General features: G+C 47.9%; 1 protein-coding gene across 3 annotated transcripts in view; it reads left to right on the forward strand.

Annotated features, from left to right (window-relative positions):
* Positions 1–19,093, forward strand: part of TET3 (tet methylcytosine dioxygenase 3) — a 107,013-nt gene that overhangs the window by 34,890 nt on the left and 53,030 nt on the right. For all 3 annotated transcript variants that reach the window (XM_081483807.1, XM_081483806.1, XM_081483808.1), the window contains one exon: positions 15,132–17,259. In XM_081483807.1, coding sequence (XP_081339933.1) covers positions 15,132–17,259 — 2,128 coding nt within the window. The remainder of the gene's footprint in view (positions 1–15,131; positions 17,260–19,093) is intronic.

Here is a 19,093-nt window from a genome sequence, read left to right on the forward strand (position 1 = left end):
TAAATGATATTCCTGTCATTCCTCCATCCTGTCCTTCTACCTTTGGGCTGGGCTCACCAGCTTCTGGAGCAAGTGTTCATTTTCTGCTTTTTTAAAACTTCTTGTTGTTTAGTCACTAAGTTGTGTCTGACTCTTTTGTGACTGCATGGACTGTAGCCTGCCAGGCTTCTCTGTCCATGGGATTTCCCAGGCAAGATTATTGGAGTGGGTTGCCATTTCTTTCTCCAGCTTCTTATGGAGATAGAAATGAGGATTTTCTCTAAAGGTTTTTTAAAATTAAATTTAAATTTATTGAGATATAATTTATATAACACAATTTCTCCATTTAAAGTGTGCAATTAAGTGGTTTTAGTATATTCAAAGAGTTGTGCAACTATCCACACTATCTAAGAACATTTCTATCATCCCAAGGGCTTCCCTGGTCGCTCAGACAGTAAGAATTTGCCTGCAATGTAGACCAGGTTCAATCCCTGGGTCAGGAAGATCCCCTGGATGAAGGGAATGGCTACCCATTCCAGTATTTTTCCCAGGAGAAACCCATGGACAGAGGAGCCTGGTGGGCTGTGGTCCATGGAGTTGCAAAGAGTCGGAGACGACTGAAGTGACTTAGCACTCATGCCTTTGATATTCTCAGTAATTACACAAAGGGCAGCTTCACTCAGAGATAAACTTATAGTTAATATCAGTTCTTAATGCTTTCATCACGTACTCAAAGTCACAGAGTACATAACTGCTTTATGCTGCCACACACATTTTAGAGATAGTGGTACATGTCTGCTGTCAAGGAACTTACCTTTGAATGGGACCCAGGACAAATCCAACATCTATAAAGTCTGTCCATGAGGCTGGGACTGCTCAGTCACTACTGTATGCCCAGTGCCTAAAACTGACACTCAGATAGTAAATGCTCAGTATATATTTGTTGAAGGGACCGATAAATGAATACCTAATTATATATATTGATATATGAAAGGTATGATTGTTAAAATGTGTTGATATAGTATCCACAGGTGAAATTTCATAATTCTTTGGGGCTACTACAGCTATTTTCACTTAAAAAACTGTTTCTTTCCCTCTTTTATCATTTGCATGCATGGTTTTACATAGTTTATTCAGTATGATATTCACTTCCCACTTTACCCAGTATATTTCCTTGGTATTCATAATTTATGGGTTTTAATGACTGTGTAATATTCCACTGAGTTATATCATAATTTACTAAACTGTCCCCCTTATCTTGAGTTTTTAGTTTTTACTAATGTGTAGAATATATTTTTTGAAGTTCATATTTATAAAGCTAAGTTCCTTGAAGCAGCATGATGAGATGGAAAGTTCTTTATTGCCCTCGATACATTTATCTATCAATCTATTTGCTTACCTATTCATTTATTTCTGTCATTTATGTCAAGAGAGAAGGTTGAAGTAGTGAGTTAGAGAGCACCCTAGCCTGGGAGTTGGGGGATGTGGGTTCGAGGCTTACTGGATTGGACATGATTCTGAAGGTAGTGTGCTGGGGCAAAAGCACAGGTGGGTTGTGTGGTCAAGGAGCCTCCCGCGTTTGTCCCTGTGAGAGAGAAGTAAGGAGAGAATTGAAAGAAGGCAGATCTGGAATACTGTCAAGAGGAGCAGTGGACAGGACTACAGTCTGATTCCATACGGAAACATAAAGAGGAGGACATCAAAGGTGACTGGACATCAAAGGTTTGACCCAGGATTCCCAAGATAGTGACTCTTTACGTGAATTGTAATAAAGGAATGTTCAGAGGAAGAGTTGTAGAAAAGGGGAACAGGTGCTGAGTTAGGTTTTGAATGTGCTGGAGTTAAGTTGTACCGAGGTGGAAACGTGCTGGTTGGAGAGCAGGCCAGGAGCTTGAGGAACAGTCAGGAGAAAGGGCACTTTTAGGTTATTGGTGCAGGCTGAGCAGTGCAGCCTTGGGTGTAAGTGGGGTTTCCAGGAGGGCAGGGAGCACCTCTGTAGAGGGAGTGAAGGAGGACCAGAATCCAGCAATGTCACAAAAATCTAGGGACAGAGGTATGGGGGTGGCGGGGGGTGGGAGAGTGGGGGTCTGCCACAGAGAGGTAGGAGGATTCCTACTGACTTCCTCATCACCCCTAACCTCATGGAGGAGAAAATGGGTAACAAGGGGTTGAGGTTTCCATTTCCCTTTTTTCCAACATTGAAGACAGGACTTTGAGATAAACATGTACAGGACCCCAAATTACTGGCATCTTTCAGTTATCTGGGCTAAAAGACCTGCAGTGACTGCAGAGAATGAGACTTTACACTGAGATGTATTATGTGATTCCCCCCCCCCAGAGCTTTAGAATAAACAAAACTTGTTTGTACTCCCCAGTTTCCTGCCTCTTGGCTTCCATAAGTGTCAGTTTCCCCCTTTTCCATTTCCTAACCCACTGTGTGAAGTCTGTCTTATGACTGGCCTCCACCAGGCTCCTCTGCCAAAAGTTACTTTTCCTATAGGTTTTTGAGTGGTGGCTTAAGAATTTGTTTTTTGAATTGAAAGAAAACTGAAATCCTCTCAAGTCTTTGAGAAAGGAATGATGAGGGCAAACTCACTCAACAGGGGTTCAAGTAGGAGGCTGAAATCTGTAGTTATTAGACTCTTCTGCAAATGTGGGCATACATTCTCCAAAAGACTAGAACCCTGGTGGTTAGGAGGCCATGGGCATCCACTATCATCCTGATGTTAGATTTGGGCTTTGCCACTCACCAATTTCAAGGCTTTGGAGCACGTGCCTCCATTGCTCATCCGCTAAAATGGGGGTTGGGTTGTTGGAAGACTTCAAAAGGTTGTGTTTAAACATGAAATAAGTAAGTGTTACTGAGTAGATGTTACTCAGTTGTGTCTGACTCTTTGCAACCCCATAGACTTGTAGCCCACCAGGCTCCTCTGTTCATGGAATTCTCCAGGCAAGAATACTGGATTGGGTAGCCGTTCCCTTTTCCAGAGTATCTTCCCAACCCAGGGATGTAAGCTGGGCCTCCTGCATTGCAGGTGAATTCTTTACCACCTGAGACACCAGGAAAAGTGCTTTTTTAATCCAGAGGTTAGCACCTAGCACTCAGGACTATTAGCTGCTCTCTTATTGTCATTGTCCTCTAGTGCCGGTCCTTTTGACACACTGGAACTGCCACTAGGTTTTGTGGGGTTTGGGACACATTTAGGGAGAGTGCATGGGGCTATTAGTTAAGGATTGGCTCTCTGTCAATGGACTGTGATGTTGGCAAAGTTTCTCATTTCCTTCGCTTTTTAGACTTTGGGGGTAGGTGGTGGGTGGTGAGAACTGCATATGAGCAGCTGGGTGGGTGGAGCTGTGGCTTGCCTAGTCTGGCTGGGGACTCACGGGGGCTTTTCTGGCTGTGGGACGTGCACTGCGTGGCTTGGGCCCTGGCCCCGGTGGCTGTGGCGCTGTGTGTGGGGTGTGCGAGGTGTGTGTGTGTGTGTGTGTGTGTGTGTGTGTGTGTGTGTGGTGTGTCAGTGGAGGCGGGCTCTCTCGCTGTCTGGCTGAGGAGCCGCCTCTGCGTCCTGACCTGGTTCTCGTGCGCTGGCGGCCTCCGAGGCAGCTGTTGCTCCTTTCGCCAGGCCTCAGATGTGGTCGGCTCCATTTCCTCCCGCTGGCCTCGGCCGGCCGCCGCTTGAGGCAGGGGCTTCCGTCTGGAGAACCGGCAAAGCGGGCTCCATCCCGCCCCTGCTACGGCCGTCGTCATGGGGGAGGAGTGTGCTGCTGCGGGGGTCAGCGTGGTAGGGCTGTACTGGGCACAGCGACTTACAGAGGATTTCTAATGGGTGGGGAATCTCAGGCTTGGCACCTTGCCTCAGCCAGACCCAGTCTCCCTCCCAGAGGGCCGCGCGCGTGTGTGTGTGTGTGTGTGTGTGTGTGTAGCAACAGAAATAGCAAGAAGAAAACGCACCCAGGAATTCCTCTCCCTGAGACTCCCCTCTAGTGCTTGTTTAGAGGTCCGCATAGTTTATGCAGAGTTTCAGGTGTGTTGTAACTACTCTATTCTTAAGCTTTCCCCCCAAATAAAAATACAACACCTACAATAAATTCTGGAGCCTGTGAACAAGAGAATATACCCATTCTCTACTACCCAGAAATGAGCACTGTTCGCATTTCTGCAGATTTCCCTTTGTTTTTGTGTATGCACAGATGTGCATTGTTAAGAGAATTGGATTCTTAAATTGAGCAGTAATTCCAATCCTATTTTTTTTCCACTTCAAATAGTGTAAACACTTCCCCTGTCATAAAAACCCTCAGAAAGCATCCATTTATAAGTACATTCTTGAGTTTCATTTTTTCATTGAAGACATTTTGCAGTGTTTTTATTAATAATATGCTTTTATTCTTTATCACTTTAAGTAGGCATATCTGCTGATGGAATATTATATGTTAGTTTTTCTCATGTATTATTTGAAACACACTTAGTGTTTTATATATGTTAAACATATAAAGCATAATAACAAACACATGTAAACTCCCTACTTGCATTAAGAGCTAGGATGTTGCTAACATCACTGAAACTACCTGGGTGTTTTCCCGACCCTCTCCCCCTTCTTCACCTCCAGAGGCAACGACTACCTTGACTTTTGTGTTTATCATTCCCCTGCTTTTTAAAAAAGTTTTGATTACATATGTTTGTATTCTTACACAATACATTTACATATCCTTTTTTTGTTTAAGCTTTTAGAGTTGATATACTGTATATAGTCTTTCGAGGCTTGCTTTTTTTTTTTTTACCTTACTCAGTGTAGTCTCTGAGATTCATTCATGTTCCTGTGATTTATTCATTTGCACTGCTGTGTAATATTCCATTGTCCATTCTGTGGTTGGTGAGCCCTTAGACTATTATCATAATTTGGTTTTTACGAGTAATGCTGCTGTGAACATTTGTGTACACATTTCCTGAGGCGCGTGTGCAGAGTTTCTCTAGGAGTATAGAATCATAGGGTACATGCATGTTTATTTAACATTAATAGATGGTACTACAGACCTTTCCAAAATGGTTGTTTTGACCTCTAACAGTGGATCATAAGAAAAAAGTTCCTGCTAAATCTCACCAGCACTTGGTATCAAACTAAAATACCCTTTCCTAGTGCTTCCTATGTACCTGGTACTGTGGTAAGTGTTCTTCGTATGTTAATTTGTTTAATCCTCATGACCAACCTGTGAAGTTAGGTACTGTTATTAATCCTTGATTTACAGATAAGGAAACAGGCATAGGGAGGTCAACTTTTAACCTCAGGTAGATAGATTGAAGTGAAGTGAAGTGAAAGTCGCTCAGTCGTGTCTGACTCTTTGTGACCCCATGGACTGTAGAATCCGTGGAATTCTCCAGGCCAGAATACTGGAGTGGGTAGCCTTTCTCTTCTCCAGGGGATCTTCCCAACCCAGGGATCGAACCCAGGTCTCCCGCATTGCAGGTGGATTCTTTACCAGCTGAGCCGCCAGGGAAGCCCAGGAATACTGGAGTGGGTAGCCTATCCCTTCTTCATCGGATCTTTCCGACCCGGGAATCGAACCAGGGTCTCCTATATCGCTGGTGAATTCTTTACCAACTGAGCTATTAGGGAAGCCCAGATTAAAAAATGAGAAACAGAGAGGTTAATTAATGTATTCAAGACCACACAACTAGTAAGTGGTGGGGGTAAGATTTTAACTAAACATTCTTGCTCTTAAATTCTTCAACATGGTTATAAAATGGACTCTCACGGCAGTCTTGTATTTCTGTTTACTACTGAAGTTGAACATTTTTTACTTATGTTCATTCCCCATTCTCTTCATAAAAAGAAACATTTAAAATCATTCCCTTATTGTTAGGGCACTTAAGTTATTTGTAACTTTTTACTATTAATGCTTCAGGGAAAATCTTTGTAATTTTAAATTTTAAAACATGTAATTTTAAAATTTCTTCTGTTTTTTTTTATTTATTTTGTTTGCATTTCCTTAATGTGAGTTTGCTAGTGCTCATGCTGAGTCACTCAGTCATGTCCGACTCTGCGACCTCGTGGACTGTAGCCCACCAGGCTCCTCTGTTCATGGGACTCTCCAGGCAAGAATACTGGAGTGGGTTGCTATTTCCTCCTCCACAGAATCTTCCTGACCTAGGGATTGAAGCCGAGTCTCCTGCATTGACAGGAAGATTCTTTACCATGGAACCACCTGGGAAACCCTTAAGTGAGTTTGTTGTTGTTGTTATTCAGCCACTAAATTGTGTCCAATTCTTTGCGACCCTGTGGACTGCAGCATGCCAGGCCTCCCAGTCCCTCACCATTTCCCGAGTCTCCTCAAACTCTTGTCCATTGAATCAGTGATGTCATCCAACCATCTCGTCGTCTGTTGCCCCCTTCTCCTTCTGCCCTCAATCTTTCCCAGCATCGGGGTCTTTTCCAGTGAGTCAGTTCTCCACATCAGGTGGCCAAAGTATTGGAGCTTCAGCTTCAGCATCAGTCCTTCTAATGAGTATTCAAGGTTGATTTCCTTTAGAATTAACTGGTTAGATCTTGCTGTCTAAGAGACTCTCAAGAGTCTTCTCCAACACCACAGTTCGAAAGCATCAATTCTTCAGCACTCTACCTTCTTTATGGTCCATCTCTCATATCCGTACGTGACTACTGGAAAGACCATAGCCTTGACTATACGGACCTTTGTCAGCCAAGTGATGTCTTTGCTTTTTAATACACTGTCTAGGTTTGTCATAGCTTTCCTTCCAAAAAGCAATCATCTTCTAATTTCATGGCTGCAGTCACCATCTGCAGTGGTTTTAGAGCCTGATAAGAGAATGTCTGTCACTGCTTCTGCCTTTTCCTCTTCTATATAAGAGTTTAAGAGTTGTTAAAAATGTCTGTGCTCTTTTGGGTTGCTATGTGGTACCATGCCCTCATCTGTGCAGATGAGTCTCTACCTTCTAGGAGTTTATGATGATTGGAGGAGGTTAATGAGTGTGCAGTGATGAGCATGATACTCGGCCTTTCATAAGAATATTCCATCATTATTACGTAGAGACTTCTCCTAGTCACTCCTCTTCTTTTCCTTTCTTCCCCAAAGCCACATTAATTACTATTTGATCAAGAGGCATGAACAATCAAGGTCCCATGCTTCTGCCAGATATGATGACTTCAAGGGATTAGGCCTTGTTTCAGCTTCTTCCTGAGCATCACCCCAACCATTGAGAGATTTGCTGTTATCTGTCATTTCGTAGTAGGAAAAAAGTTAGACTTTAAAATATGTTATTGGTGTATACATAGTAACCACAAGAAACATTACCTCCCAGCACCTCCCACAGGGACACTCATTTTTACACTGTCCAGTGACAGTTTCTGGAAGTTAGATATAACCCTCTGAGATTTGCTGTCTACAGAGAGAACTTGGACGTGGAGAGTGTAGTCAAGGGGCTGGGTTAGCCAGTGTACCCACATACAGGCACCATTCACTCCTACAAAAAGAAGCAAATGTGTACGTCCTTTGAAAGGGTTTCCCTAAATGTCTCTTTCCCTACTTAAAATTTGTGTCATCAATAGACCCCAGGAGGGGAGAATTCTCTAGAGAGGTGAACAACTGATCAACTCTAGACAGAACATGCCATGAATGCAACCCCTGTGCTACTAGAGGGAGTGGGGCCGTCCATATGGGGGAAGGAAGGAAAGAATCGGTTTTACGTGAAGGTGGCTGCTGAACTCTAGGATTGGGGAAAAGGATGGAGCTAGAGAGCAGCTGTCGAATAGCTGCTGGAGGAGCAGAGGAGCTGAGTTGGTAGTGTAGGCAGCTGGGAAAGTGCAGTGTTAGGACTTGCTGGCCTTTGTGGAACCTGCCTCAAAACACCTTCTTGGACCTGTTTCTTCCAACATGGTGTATAACTGCTGGACCACAGGACAGCCCCCGGGACTCTGGGCTCTTCTAATGTCTCCTTTCCCAGAGGCCCTGAGAAAGATAGTCAGTGAGGACTTTGATGTCTCACAGTAATAATTTTTATCTTCCAGCCTTCCTTCAATTTCCCTTTAATGGAGAATTGCTGATCTGCTTTCATGTGTTGATATTCTGAGAGTCAGGAAAGACTTGGAAAACCTTATGTCATTTCCACACCTTTCATTGTGTTATGGATAAAAAGAGATGTTTAGGGGTGGCGTTCTGTGTTTCTGCAGCCTTGCCTGGTATCCAGAGGGCTCTGGAGCCCCTGTGGTGGGGTTGGGGGTCAGGCTGTTGTTGGATACCTGCAGATGTCTGAGAGACCAGCTGTGGGGATGGAGAAAGGCGTAGGCTGTAAAGGAGGAGGGATGCTGGACCTCGGGAGTCCTGACCAAGCAGGGCACAGGGCCAAATTCTGACCGGGTTTCCTGGGCCCCTGGAGGAAGACCTGGAGTCTTCTGCAGATGAGAGTTGCAGCTGCAGGTGACGATGCTATACATACATGCCAGTCCTTCATGAAGTAGGTGACGGGTTAGGTCTCTTGGCTCTGAGAAGAGCATTTACTCTGCCTGTCTTTCAGTAACAACCCCCTGCTGCCCACCGCTTGGTGAGGGGAGCACATACCTCTGGCCTATCCAGGCCAAGTGGGATGGGCCCGAGTTTTTCTAGTGAAAGCAGGGAAGAGACCTAGTAAGACTCGGTGTGTGGGTCCCAGTGAGGGCAGGGTTGTGTTCTATGCCTGGAAGGTGGCTCTGAGAAGGGCAGCACCAAGACCTTTGGGGGCCCCCCATGGAAGCAGATGGAGGGGCGGGTCAGGCTGTTCAGGAGCCGATGGCTTTGGCAGCTTTGCAGACCTTTGTGTGCATACAGTGTGACAAGTGCCATAACAGAGGAGGATCCCAGAGTGCCCAGAGACCCGCAGGCCACCTCTCAGAGTCGAGGCTGAAGAGGCTTGAACCAACCAGGTCCTGGGAGGAAGGAAGAGGCAACTGACTATTTTGAACACATACTGAGCACTCTGTCAGATTCTGAAGCTGTGATGGAAGCTGTGTCCCCTTAGAGTTTTTATGGTGTAATCCATCACCCTCTCTTAGAAAAGATCCACAACAGCAGGTGACTATGTGTAAGATCTGGCTCCAACCTGTGGTGGGCAGGACTGGTCCAGAAAGACTTTATCACAAGGGGCTGATTCTGTTCCTTGTCTCAACCTTCATCTAATCACTTGCTTCCATAATCACGCTTCATTCCCATCTCTCTGTTGTTGCCTTAGTTCAGGCCCTCATCATCCCTGATCTGGACAGCAGCAAGTCTCCTAACTGGCCTTCGGGTCACCAGCCTTGAACTCCATCTGCAGTCAGTGCTCTGTGGGATCACCTGAGTGCCCCTCTTGAAATGTAAATCTGCTCCTGTGTGTCCATGTTGTGAGCCACACACCTGCCCTCCCTATGCCTCGCGCTCAGGATATGCCCGGCTGCTCACCTGCCAGGCCTTCTCATGGTTCTGTGCCTTTGCATATGAGAGTCCCTCCATCTGGAATTCTTCCTCCTTCCCCCCCTCGAAAATACCTGCCCATCTTCGGAGTCTCGTCCCAAAGGTCTCTTCAAGATGAAACCTTTCTTGATAGACACATCTACCTTCCCAGAGAAGTGGCTGCTGTGCCCCAGGCCGTGGAAAGACTGTTTTCGTGGCACCAGTGCACTTGGGGGCATTTGTTTGTTTATGGGTCTGTCTCTTGCCTTTTGCCTTATAAACTTCTTGATGCTCCTGAAATATATAGTCTGGTCCATTGTAAGGTAAGAAACCACCCCAGAGTTAAGTGGCATGAAGCAGGAATCGTTTATTAATATTATGCTCATGGAGTGTTGGAGCTGGAAGTCAGGAAGGAAACAGCACGGGTAGGTAGCTGGTCTCTGCTCTTTGATGTTAGGGCCTCAGCTGGGAGGTCCCAAAAGCTAGAGGTAACTCGATGCAGGGCTGGAATTCTCACAGGGCTCCTTCACTCACTCACTTGGCAGGTTGATGCCCACTCTGGGCTGGAACCTCAGCCAGAAAAGTCCAGAATACCTCCATGTGGCCTTTCCAGACAGGCTGCATTTCCTCACAGCCTGGTAGTGGGTGCCAAGCATGGGTGTCCCGGAGAACCTGGAAGAAGCTGTATTGTCTTTTATGATAGATTTGAAAAACACGACAATGGTGCTTCCACCATTGTCACAGACTCACCCAATTCAAGGGGAGGGAACATAGACCCCACTTCTCCATGGGAGAAGTGCGTGTGGGTGGAGGGGTTGTGATGGCCATCTTTGGAGAATAAAATCTGCCACCCCTCTAATCACTGGGTGCGTACAGAAGGCACTCTTGAATTCTGAAGGTTGGGAAAGGGTGGTGTGTGTGAGGAAGAGTCTCGAGGGAGGAGTATGATCAACAGCAGATTGTAGAGTGGAGAAAAGATGGGGGGCGGCGGTGGGGACTAGGGAGCTACTTTCAAGTTGGACAGTTAAAAAGTGTGCGCACACACAAGACCCCAATTAGGAGGGTAGGAAGGGAGAAGGAGGAGATAGAATAGAGAGACATTCATGTTTAGAATTGTGTGGACCTGATGTCTGGGCACATTGGAAGAACATGGGTGATGTCTGGGTTGGGACCTCTTGCGAGAATAGGGGTCGGGGACAGAGCTTTTGGAGGTGGAACAGGGAGTTTGGTCCATTTGAGGGAGGCTGCTCTCAGTGGGCCTGTAGCATGTTCCAGGGGCTGGAAGCAGCTGGAGGCCAAACTTTAAGGAGCATCCTCAGAGCAGTGCTTGCCACAGCCCAGAGGGGGATGAGAAGTGAGGGAGAAAGTGTGGAGGGCTTTAGGGTTAGGGCATGTCTAGCTGGGACTTTGAAAGGTCCTCCATCCTCCTCCCACATTATCCTGTGTCTTGCCAGTAATCGTACAGTAACAGCTTGGTTTCCTTGTCAGTACCCCCTGCTTGTTCGGAGGACAGGATTCGGTGCATTTTTTATTGAAGTATCCTCCGTATTAAAACTTTTTCCTAAATTGAGCCAAAGTCTTCTTTCTCAAGCTTTCCCCGTTTTCTGATTCCACCTCTTAGGGCCACTCGAAATGAGTTAAATTTTATTCCCAAATGATAGGCCCTCAGATGTTTAAAGATCTTCTTGAGTTTTGTCTTCTTCAGAACCAGAAGGGACCTGCTTCTCTTGTGGTTTTGAACTGTTCTGCTTGCTCTTTCTCTGTGCCCCCTCACTGCCCAGGCACAGCTGGGCTGTTGCTGCCTGTGCTGTAGGTCCTGTTCCAGGCAGGTCTCATGTGCGTGTCCCCCTGCAGATAGGTTGGGACCTGTTAGTGGACTGTGAAGTCAACCTGCAAGGAAGAGGGAGGGAGGGATTTGTGTATCTAGTAAGGGGAAATACCGTTTTGTAAACTTGTCACATGTATATAAGAATATAATGGATCACAGTGTAAAATGTGTTTCTTACTGTCGGTGGTATCAGTAGTAAAGAAGTTTGGACAAACCTTGAGTAATAAGACCTTTTGAAGCTGCCAAATCACACCACATTGAGTATACTGTCAGTAAGTCTTTCCCCCTCCTGATTACTAAGATGTTTTCACGTATGCTGCAGCCACTGCTATGTGCTGCTTCTGTCTTTGACTTGCACGGATATGTTTTAGGACCTTGTTTACCCAGTTAGATCTTTTTCTCTCCTGATTGTTGACCTTTTGGCCTGGTCCTGTCACTTGTCTCTTTAATAAGTGTGCCTTCACTATCATTATTAATTAATTTGTTGACCAGGACAGTTCTGAGGACAGAGCCCTGTGGCAGACCACTGAAGACTACCCCCCGACTTATACTCTGGGTATGGTTATTCAGCCGTTGTTGAGCCAGCCCATCCAGCCCATCATTTCCCAAAGCTGGCCCTCAGAGGGATCACAGCCAACCTCGTGGAACTTGGATGTCTGCGGCTTGATTCACAAACCCAGGGCCCTGGCAAATAACACAAATGAATGAAGTGCTAATTAATTTGAGCAGTTAATAAATAATCCCTGACTCCTGGCCTTGGTTTAAAGGAGGCAATGTGAATAATGCGGCTGGGCGTGAGCTGGAGAAGTAGTCAGTGCTCAGTTGTACACAAAGTTGCCAGACAGGAGTGTGGGCCTTCAAGAATATCTGGGCTTCTTGTGAAATTTGATTTTTTTTTTTCAAACAAAACAGATCTGTGGCAGACTTGGCCTGTAGCCCTTGCGTTTGTGACCTGTGACCTTCTCATCTCCTGGTCCGGTGACCACATAAAATAAGGCACCGATTACTTGGGTGTAGATGGGTCGATGGCTGTCCTTGAACCTGACTCCTTGAGGTCCCCTCAGTCACCCACTCAGGACTCTGACCTGGACTGATCTCACCCAGCGTACTGAAAGTTGGGGTGACACTTGCCCTTTGCTCACCTGTTGGCACCTTCCCCTGATGGCAAGTTTCTTCCAGGATCACTGGCAGTGTCAAGAGTGTGTCAGTGGGCTCCCTTGGCTGGGAAAACTGAAATTTAGAGGTTCTTAAAGTCTCCCACCTATCTTTGCTTCACTTTACTTTTATCTATATCTAGTCTTCCTTTTCTCTTCAGTCCAAAGAGTATTTTCCTTCCCTGGGAATTCATAGGCACGAGAGTGGGCCTAACTCTTCCTTGTTCTTATTCACACACCCAGAGTAACTTTTTAAAAACCTTTTAGTTGTTTTGACTATTTTAGAGAAGCCTCTGCTCATACAGCATTAGTCGTCCTGACACTGTTTCTGTAAATCCATGCTAATCTCTCGTGTTGCTTCTTGGTTGTGCATACTTCTTCTGTCTTTTATATGTAAACATGTAAAATTTGACCACTTCAAATTTTGTAGCCTTTGCAGCCACATTAGTGTAGATTTAAAGTAGGAAGGACGAGAGAAGTGGGTGTTCAGCCACATTTCTAGAGGAAAGGTATTTGTTCCTAGTTCCTAGTTCTGAAAGATTGTCTTCCACCACGGTCAGGGAAAGGCTGATGTATTCCATGGCCTATGGGCATATATGGTGGACTAGGCAGGAGGCATAGAAGTTATTAAGATTTGGCTCTTGTCTTGAAGGAACTACCATCTAGTGGGGAGAGGCAGCTACTTGGTGTGTGGTAAGTACTAATAGAAGCATGTATAAGTTACTGTGGGAACCTCAGGAAGGGAGCACTGGCCAGTCTGCCAGCCAGGTTAAAGAGGAGATGACACCGAGCTGATGCTTGAAGAAGAAGCCGAAGAGACCTCAGAGAGGCTGGGAATTAGAACTGCATGTTCAAAGCTCAGAAAAGCATATTAGAAAAGCACGAAGGTCCTTTGTGGCCAGAATTGAGCAAGTGGTGAGAATGAGGTGGGAACCATTAGGCTGGGTCTTCTGCTCACCTCCCAAAGGCCAGTCCCAATCCCAGCTTCCCACCACTGCTTTGGAGCCCGTGATGGCTCTGTTTGACCATCTACGGACTCGTATCATTTAACCATCTGCTCAATATACTTTATGTTCTATCTGAGGGACTAATTTGTTTAACTTTTTATTTTGATAGAATTTTAAAACTTACAGAAAAGATTAAAGAAGAGTACCTGGGACTCCCATATACCCAAATTGTTTACATTTTGCCTTATTTGCTTTATCATTTTGTCTGTGTGTGATACTTTAATATATGCATGTAATTTTTTTCTGAGCCATTTGAGATTAAGTTGGAGATACCATTTGTCCCTAAATACTTCAGTGTGTATGTGTTCTAAGGACAAGGACATTCTTTTATACAATCATAGTATAATCATCATGTCAAGAACACAGAGATTGCTATGATACGTTCTTATCCACATCCATATTCAAATTTCGTCTGTTGTCTCAGTCATGTACTTCATAGCTGTTTTTTCCCAGTTAATGATCATGTATTTTGCTGTCCTGTCTTTTAGTCTCATGTCAGCTGGGAGAGGTGTTTGCTTTTCTTGTCTTTGAAATTTTTGGAGAGAACAACCCAGATGCTTTCTAGCCTACCCTTTAGTCTCAATTCATCTGATGTTTCCGCATGATTATATGTTCTGGTTGCAGGTCTGTGCGAGTATTATATCCTCCTCCTCAATGTAGCATATCAAGAGGCACATGATGTTGGTTTGTCCCAGTATGGTGGTAACTTTGATCGTTTGGTAAAAGTGGTGTCTGCCAGATTTCTAAGTTGCTATTGTAACTAAGTCATTTTTAGAGAGATGTTTTGCCAAGCTTTCATCTGCTATTCGTAGCCTCCACTGATGAGTTTCTATATCCTTCTCTAGCCTTTTCTATGTTTTATTCGCATTCTACCATAAGGAAGAGCTTTCCCTTCCAGTGGGATGAATTCATGCAAACTCACATCTGCCTCTTTGCATTACCTTTAACTTGCTGGACTGGAGCCCCAGCCCACTTCCTCTTGTGTTCTCCCCCTTTGGTGTCCTTCGGGTGGACATCAGCTGAATAATGGTGGTTCCTGGGATTGGGAAGAAGCTTGGCTCTTCTTCCCAGCAAGAACTCGCTCGTCATCAGCAAGAATGGCTCGGTGTGGGGCTAAACACAGGCTGTATGGGATGATCAGAGCTTCCTCCGGCCCGGGGCTGGACTAGGAAGGTCATCCTGTCAGCCACCTGTGCTCAGCCTGGGCTCGAGTGAGGACCGTAATAGGCAAAGAAAAGAACCATGGATTCCTTCCCATGTGAAGCCACGCTGGCCCCTTGTCCAGACTGAATTTGTTAGAGGTGCTCGTCCCCTGCCCATCACACACACGCTTCACCCTGCTGGCACATTGTTACATGGCTGCTTAGTTAGCTTTCTTCTCCTCCTGGCAGAAAGCAAAGGTTCTGGCGTCACTTTGGTCATTGTTGAAGACCTTTACGTGTGTCCTCAACAGATGCTTGGTTTCAGGGGCCTTTCATCGGTGTGATCAGTATGAGACCCAGAAAGGATCTGAGCAGCATTCAGACATCCACGTTGGGATCTGTTAGAGATCCGCTTCTGTGGAACAGCCCGCTGGGAGAGGAGGTGTGGGGCGACGCGCTGGGGCTCAGGCTCTGTCAGAGACAGGGAGAGTTGGCAAGGAAAGCAGGGCTAGGCGTGCCTCTCACTGGTGTGGCACAGACAGTGCTTTTCATGTGTCGTGGCTCATCTTTTCCCCTTTTCTTCCTCCTCCTCTCTCTCTCTCTTCAGACAGGCTCAGAGCTCAGCCCAGTTGATGGACCTGTTCCAGGTCAGATGGACTCAGGGCCAGTGTACCATGGGGACTCACGGCAGCTAAGCGCCTCAGGGGCGCCAGTCAATGGTGCTAGAGAACCTGCTGGACCCAGTCTACTGGGCGCCGGGAGTCCTTGGCAAGCAGACCAGAAGCCTGACTGGGACACGGCCCCAGGACCAGCTCACACTGCTCGCCTGGAAGATGCCCACGATCTGGTGGCCTTTTCGGCTGTGGCCGAAGCTGTGTCCTCTTATGGAGCCCTTAGCACCCGGCTCTATGAAACCTTCAACCGTGAGATGAGTCGTGAAGCTGGGAACAACAACAGGGGACCCAGGTCAGGGCCCGAGAGCTGCTCTGCCAGCAGTGAAGACCTTGACACGCTGCAGACGGCCCTGGCCCTCGCTCGGCATGGCATGAAACCACCCAACTGCAACTGCGATGGCCCAGAGTGCCCTGACTACCTCGAGTGGCTGGAGGGGAAGATCAAGTCTGTGGTCGTGGAGGGAGGGGAGGAGCGGCCTAGGCTCCCAGGGACTCTGCCTTCTGGCGACGCTTGCCTCCCGGCGCCAATAACTGGGCCACTCCTCAACTCCGAGGTCCCCCAGATACCTCCTCTGGAGGGCCTGCCCCTGTCCCAGAGTGCCCTGAGCATCGCCAAGGAAAAAAACATCAGCCTGCAGACTGCCATTGCCATTGAGGCCCTCACACAACTCTCCTCTGCCCTCCCCCAACCTTCCCACGCCACTTCCCAGGCTTCTTGCCCCCTTCCCGAGGCCTTGTCCCCTCCTGCCCCTTTCAGATCTCCCCAGTCCTACCTCCGGACTCCCTCGTGGCCTGTGGTCCCTCCTGAAGAGCACCCGTCCTTTGCTCCTGATGGCCCTGCTTTCCCTGCAGCAACTCCGAGAACAGAGTTTCCTGAAGCCTGGGGCACCGACACCCCACCGGCAACTCCCCAGAGCTCGTGGCCCATGCCTCGCCCAAGCCCTGACCCCATGGCTGAACTGGAGCAGTTGTTGGGCAGTGCCAGCGATTACATCCAGTCAGTATTCAAGCGGCCTGAGGCCCTGCCCACCAAGCCCAAGGTCAAGGTTGAGGTACCCTCGTGCTCCCCCTCCCCCTCCCCCGTTCTCCAGAGGGAGGCGCCCCCACAGTCCTCAGAGCCCGACACCCACCAGAAGGCCCAGACGGCCCTGCAGCAGCACCTCCACCATAAGCGCAGTCTCTTCCTGGAACAGGCCCACGATGCCTCCCGCCCGCCACCCTCGGAGCCTCCTGCTCCTGGCTGGTGGGTGCCACCCAGCTCCCCTGCCCCTCGGCCTTCCGACAGACCACCCAAGGAGAAGAAGAAGAAGCCCCTGGCACCAGCTGGAGGTCCCGTGGGAGCCGACAGAGCTGGCCCTGGGATTAAGCCCAGTGTCCGGAAGCCCGTTCACATCAAGAAGTCCAGGCCACGAGAAGCGCAGCCCCTCTTCCCGCCTCTGCGGCAGATCGTCCTGGAAGGGCTGAGGCCCCCAGCCTCTGAGGATGTGCAGGCTCACCCACCTGCCCCCGTCCCCACCTCACAGGGCTCTGTTGTCCCCCTGCCCCCAGAACCTTCTCTTGCGCTATTTGCACCTAGTCCCTCCGGGGACAGCCTGCTGGCCCCTACTCAGGAAATGAGGTCTCCCAGCCCCGTGGCAACCCTGCCACCAGGCTCCGCTGGCCCTCTTCCCCCTGCTGATGACAAGCTGGAAGAGCTCATCCGGCAGTTTGAGGCTGAATTTGGGGATAGCTTTGGGCTTCCTGGCCCCCCGTCTGTGCCCCTTCAGGACCCTGAGAACCAGCCAACGTGTCTCCCAGCCCCCGAGAGCCCTTTTGCGACCTGCTCTCCCAAGCAAATCAAGATCGAATCTTCAGGGGCTGTGACTGTGCTCTCAACTACCTGCTTCCATTCAGAGGAGGGAGGCCAGGAGGCCACACCCACCAAGGCCGAGAACCCACTCACACCCACCCTCAGTGGCTTCCTGGAGTCGCCTCTTAAGTACCTGGACACACCCACCAAGAGTCTGCTGGACACACCTGCCAAGAGAGCCCAGGCCGAGTTCCCCACCTGTGATTGTGTGGGTAAGTCCTTCTGGCTGTCAGGGAAGGGTAAGGGGAAGAGGCCTGGTGGGCATGGATTTCTAGGCTCTGACTTTGATTTGAGGAACATTTGCTGTGTGCCAGCCACCACACTGGGGCCTGTGGACACAGAAGTGAGCGCGCAGGCTAGTGGAGACTGACGGTGATGCTGTGTGGTGTATCCTGTGTCGGTGGTGCTTTGTCATACAGATTGAGGTGAAGGCATCATGGAAGCCTTCCTGTGGGAGGTGGTGCTTGTGCTGAGGCCTGCAGGCCTGTCAGGTGGAAGGAAGATGTGCTAAGAAGAGGGAATAGCTTGGGTAACAGCTTGGTGGCCGTGACAGGGTAGGGCCTATTTAGATGGCTCTTGGCCTGGGAAAGCAAAAGGGGAGGAGTCTGTGTGGGGATGAATGAAAGGCGGCTTGAGAAGCAGGCAGGGCCCAGGGAGCCACGCTTGGGAGTTTGGCTTGATCTTACTGGGAGTTTGGCTTGATCTTACTGGTAATACGTAATGAGCTCCTGAGGGTTTTAAAGCACCAATCATCAGCTTGTGCTTCTGAAAGACTTTTCCTGCTTGTGGGGAGGAAAGATGGGTGGGGGACCCTGTAAGAAAGGGACTGTTGTGAGCCAGGCAAAAAATAACAAGGGCCTGGACTGAAACAGTAGGTGGGGAGAGGCCGCAGAGTTAGTGACCTCTGAGGAGGGGGCTGAGGGGATGTGGACAGCTCAGGTCTCTGGCTTGGTGGTAGTCGGCACTGAGAACACAAGTGTGGAGAAGTGATGAGTTCTGTTTGGGCAGCCTGAGTCGAAGGGTCAGAGAGACTGTGGACTGGGCCCTGAGTTGTACCTTTGGACGTAGTTAATTTCAGGGGATGGTTGAAGCCATGGTGTGGATAAGAGCACTGAGGAATTGGGTCTGTTTCTGAGCCTTGCCTTTTGGAATAGAAGCAGGGCACCAGACCTCTGGGTGGCTGCTCTGGGGGACTTCGCTGTCTCGGGGGAGGTCATGGATGCCTCAGGAAACTCCAGATCCGCTCTAGAATGTGGGTCTCTGCTACTTAGCATTCCATAAAAGATGTGCGTGTTTCAGATGTTGGCCAAAAAACACAATGATACCGATGATGAGCCCGTTGAATTGTTGTGATTTTTATGATACACTAATAGATCTTATGAGAAGGCTGTCTTCTCTGCTTGTTTAAATACACTAATGTTTGGTCAGTTTTGTGATTTGTCGAGCTATTGTATCCCAGTTGATAAGGAGAAGCTGGGCAGTCCTGCCTGCTCCAGCTATCCCAGGCTTCTAGGGTACAAGACAGTGGGGCCGGTGACAAAGAATCTCTTGAGGGACAAGGAAAAGTTGGCCTCAGTGCTTCCATCCAGGGGTGAACAAATGAGCAGTGTCCTGCCAAAGGCTCACAAACGTGCTCTGAGATTGTGGTTACCACTGAGGGCCGACCCTCTTCATTACTGGGTCTAATAATGATGTGACTTTGAGGGCCCCTTATTTCCCAGCATTTGGGGAGACTTGTTCTAATCATAGGAATTAGGGGGCCCCCTTTCTCTCTTCATGTTTGTAGATGTCTGGCCTGTCTTCCTTGTGTTTAGGGCCTCATTTGCTGTTTCTCCTCCTCCAGGGAAGCAAATATTCTTATATAGGGCTGAGGACATAGTTGATCCATAATAAATATTTAATTGTGGGATTCAGTGATACAGATATTGGGATGAAATACTATGTTTGGTAAAACTAATTTTTTTAAACTTGAATTTTAATCCCATCTCTTCCTCATGCCTAAAATGAAAGGGATAGTAGTACCCTGTCACCAGGGTTTATCTGAGC

The sequence above is a fragment of the Giraffa tippelskirchi genome, chromosome 4, assembly GCF_054371585.1.
Source record: "Giraffa tippelskirchi isolate mGirTip1 chromosome 4, T2T-mGirTip1v1.2.pri, whole genome shotgun sequence".
Lineage (NCBI taxonomy): Eukaryota > Metazoa > Chordata > Mammalia > Artiodactyla > Giraffidae > Giraffa > Giraffa tippelskirchi.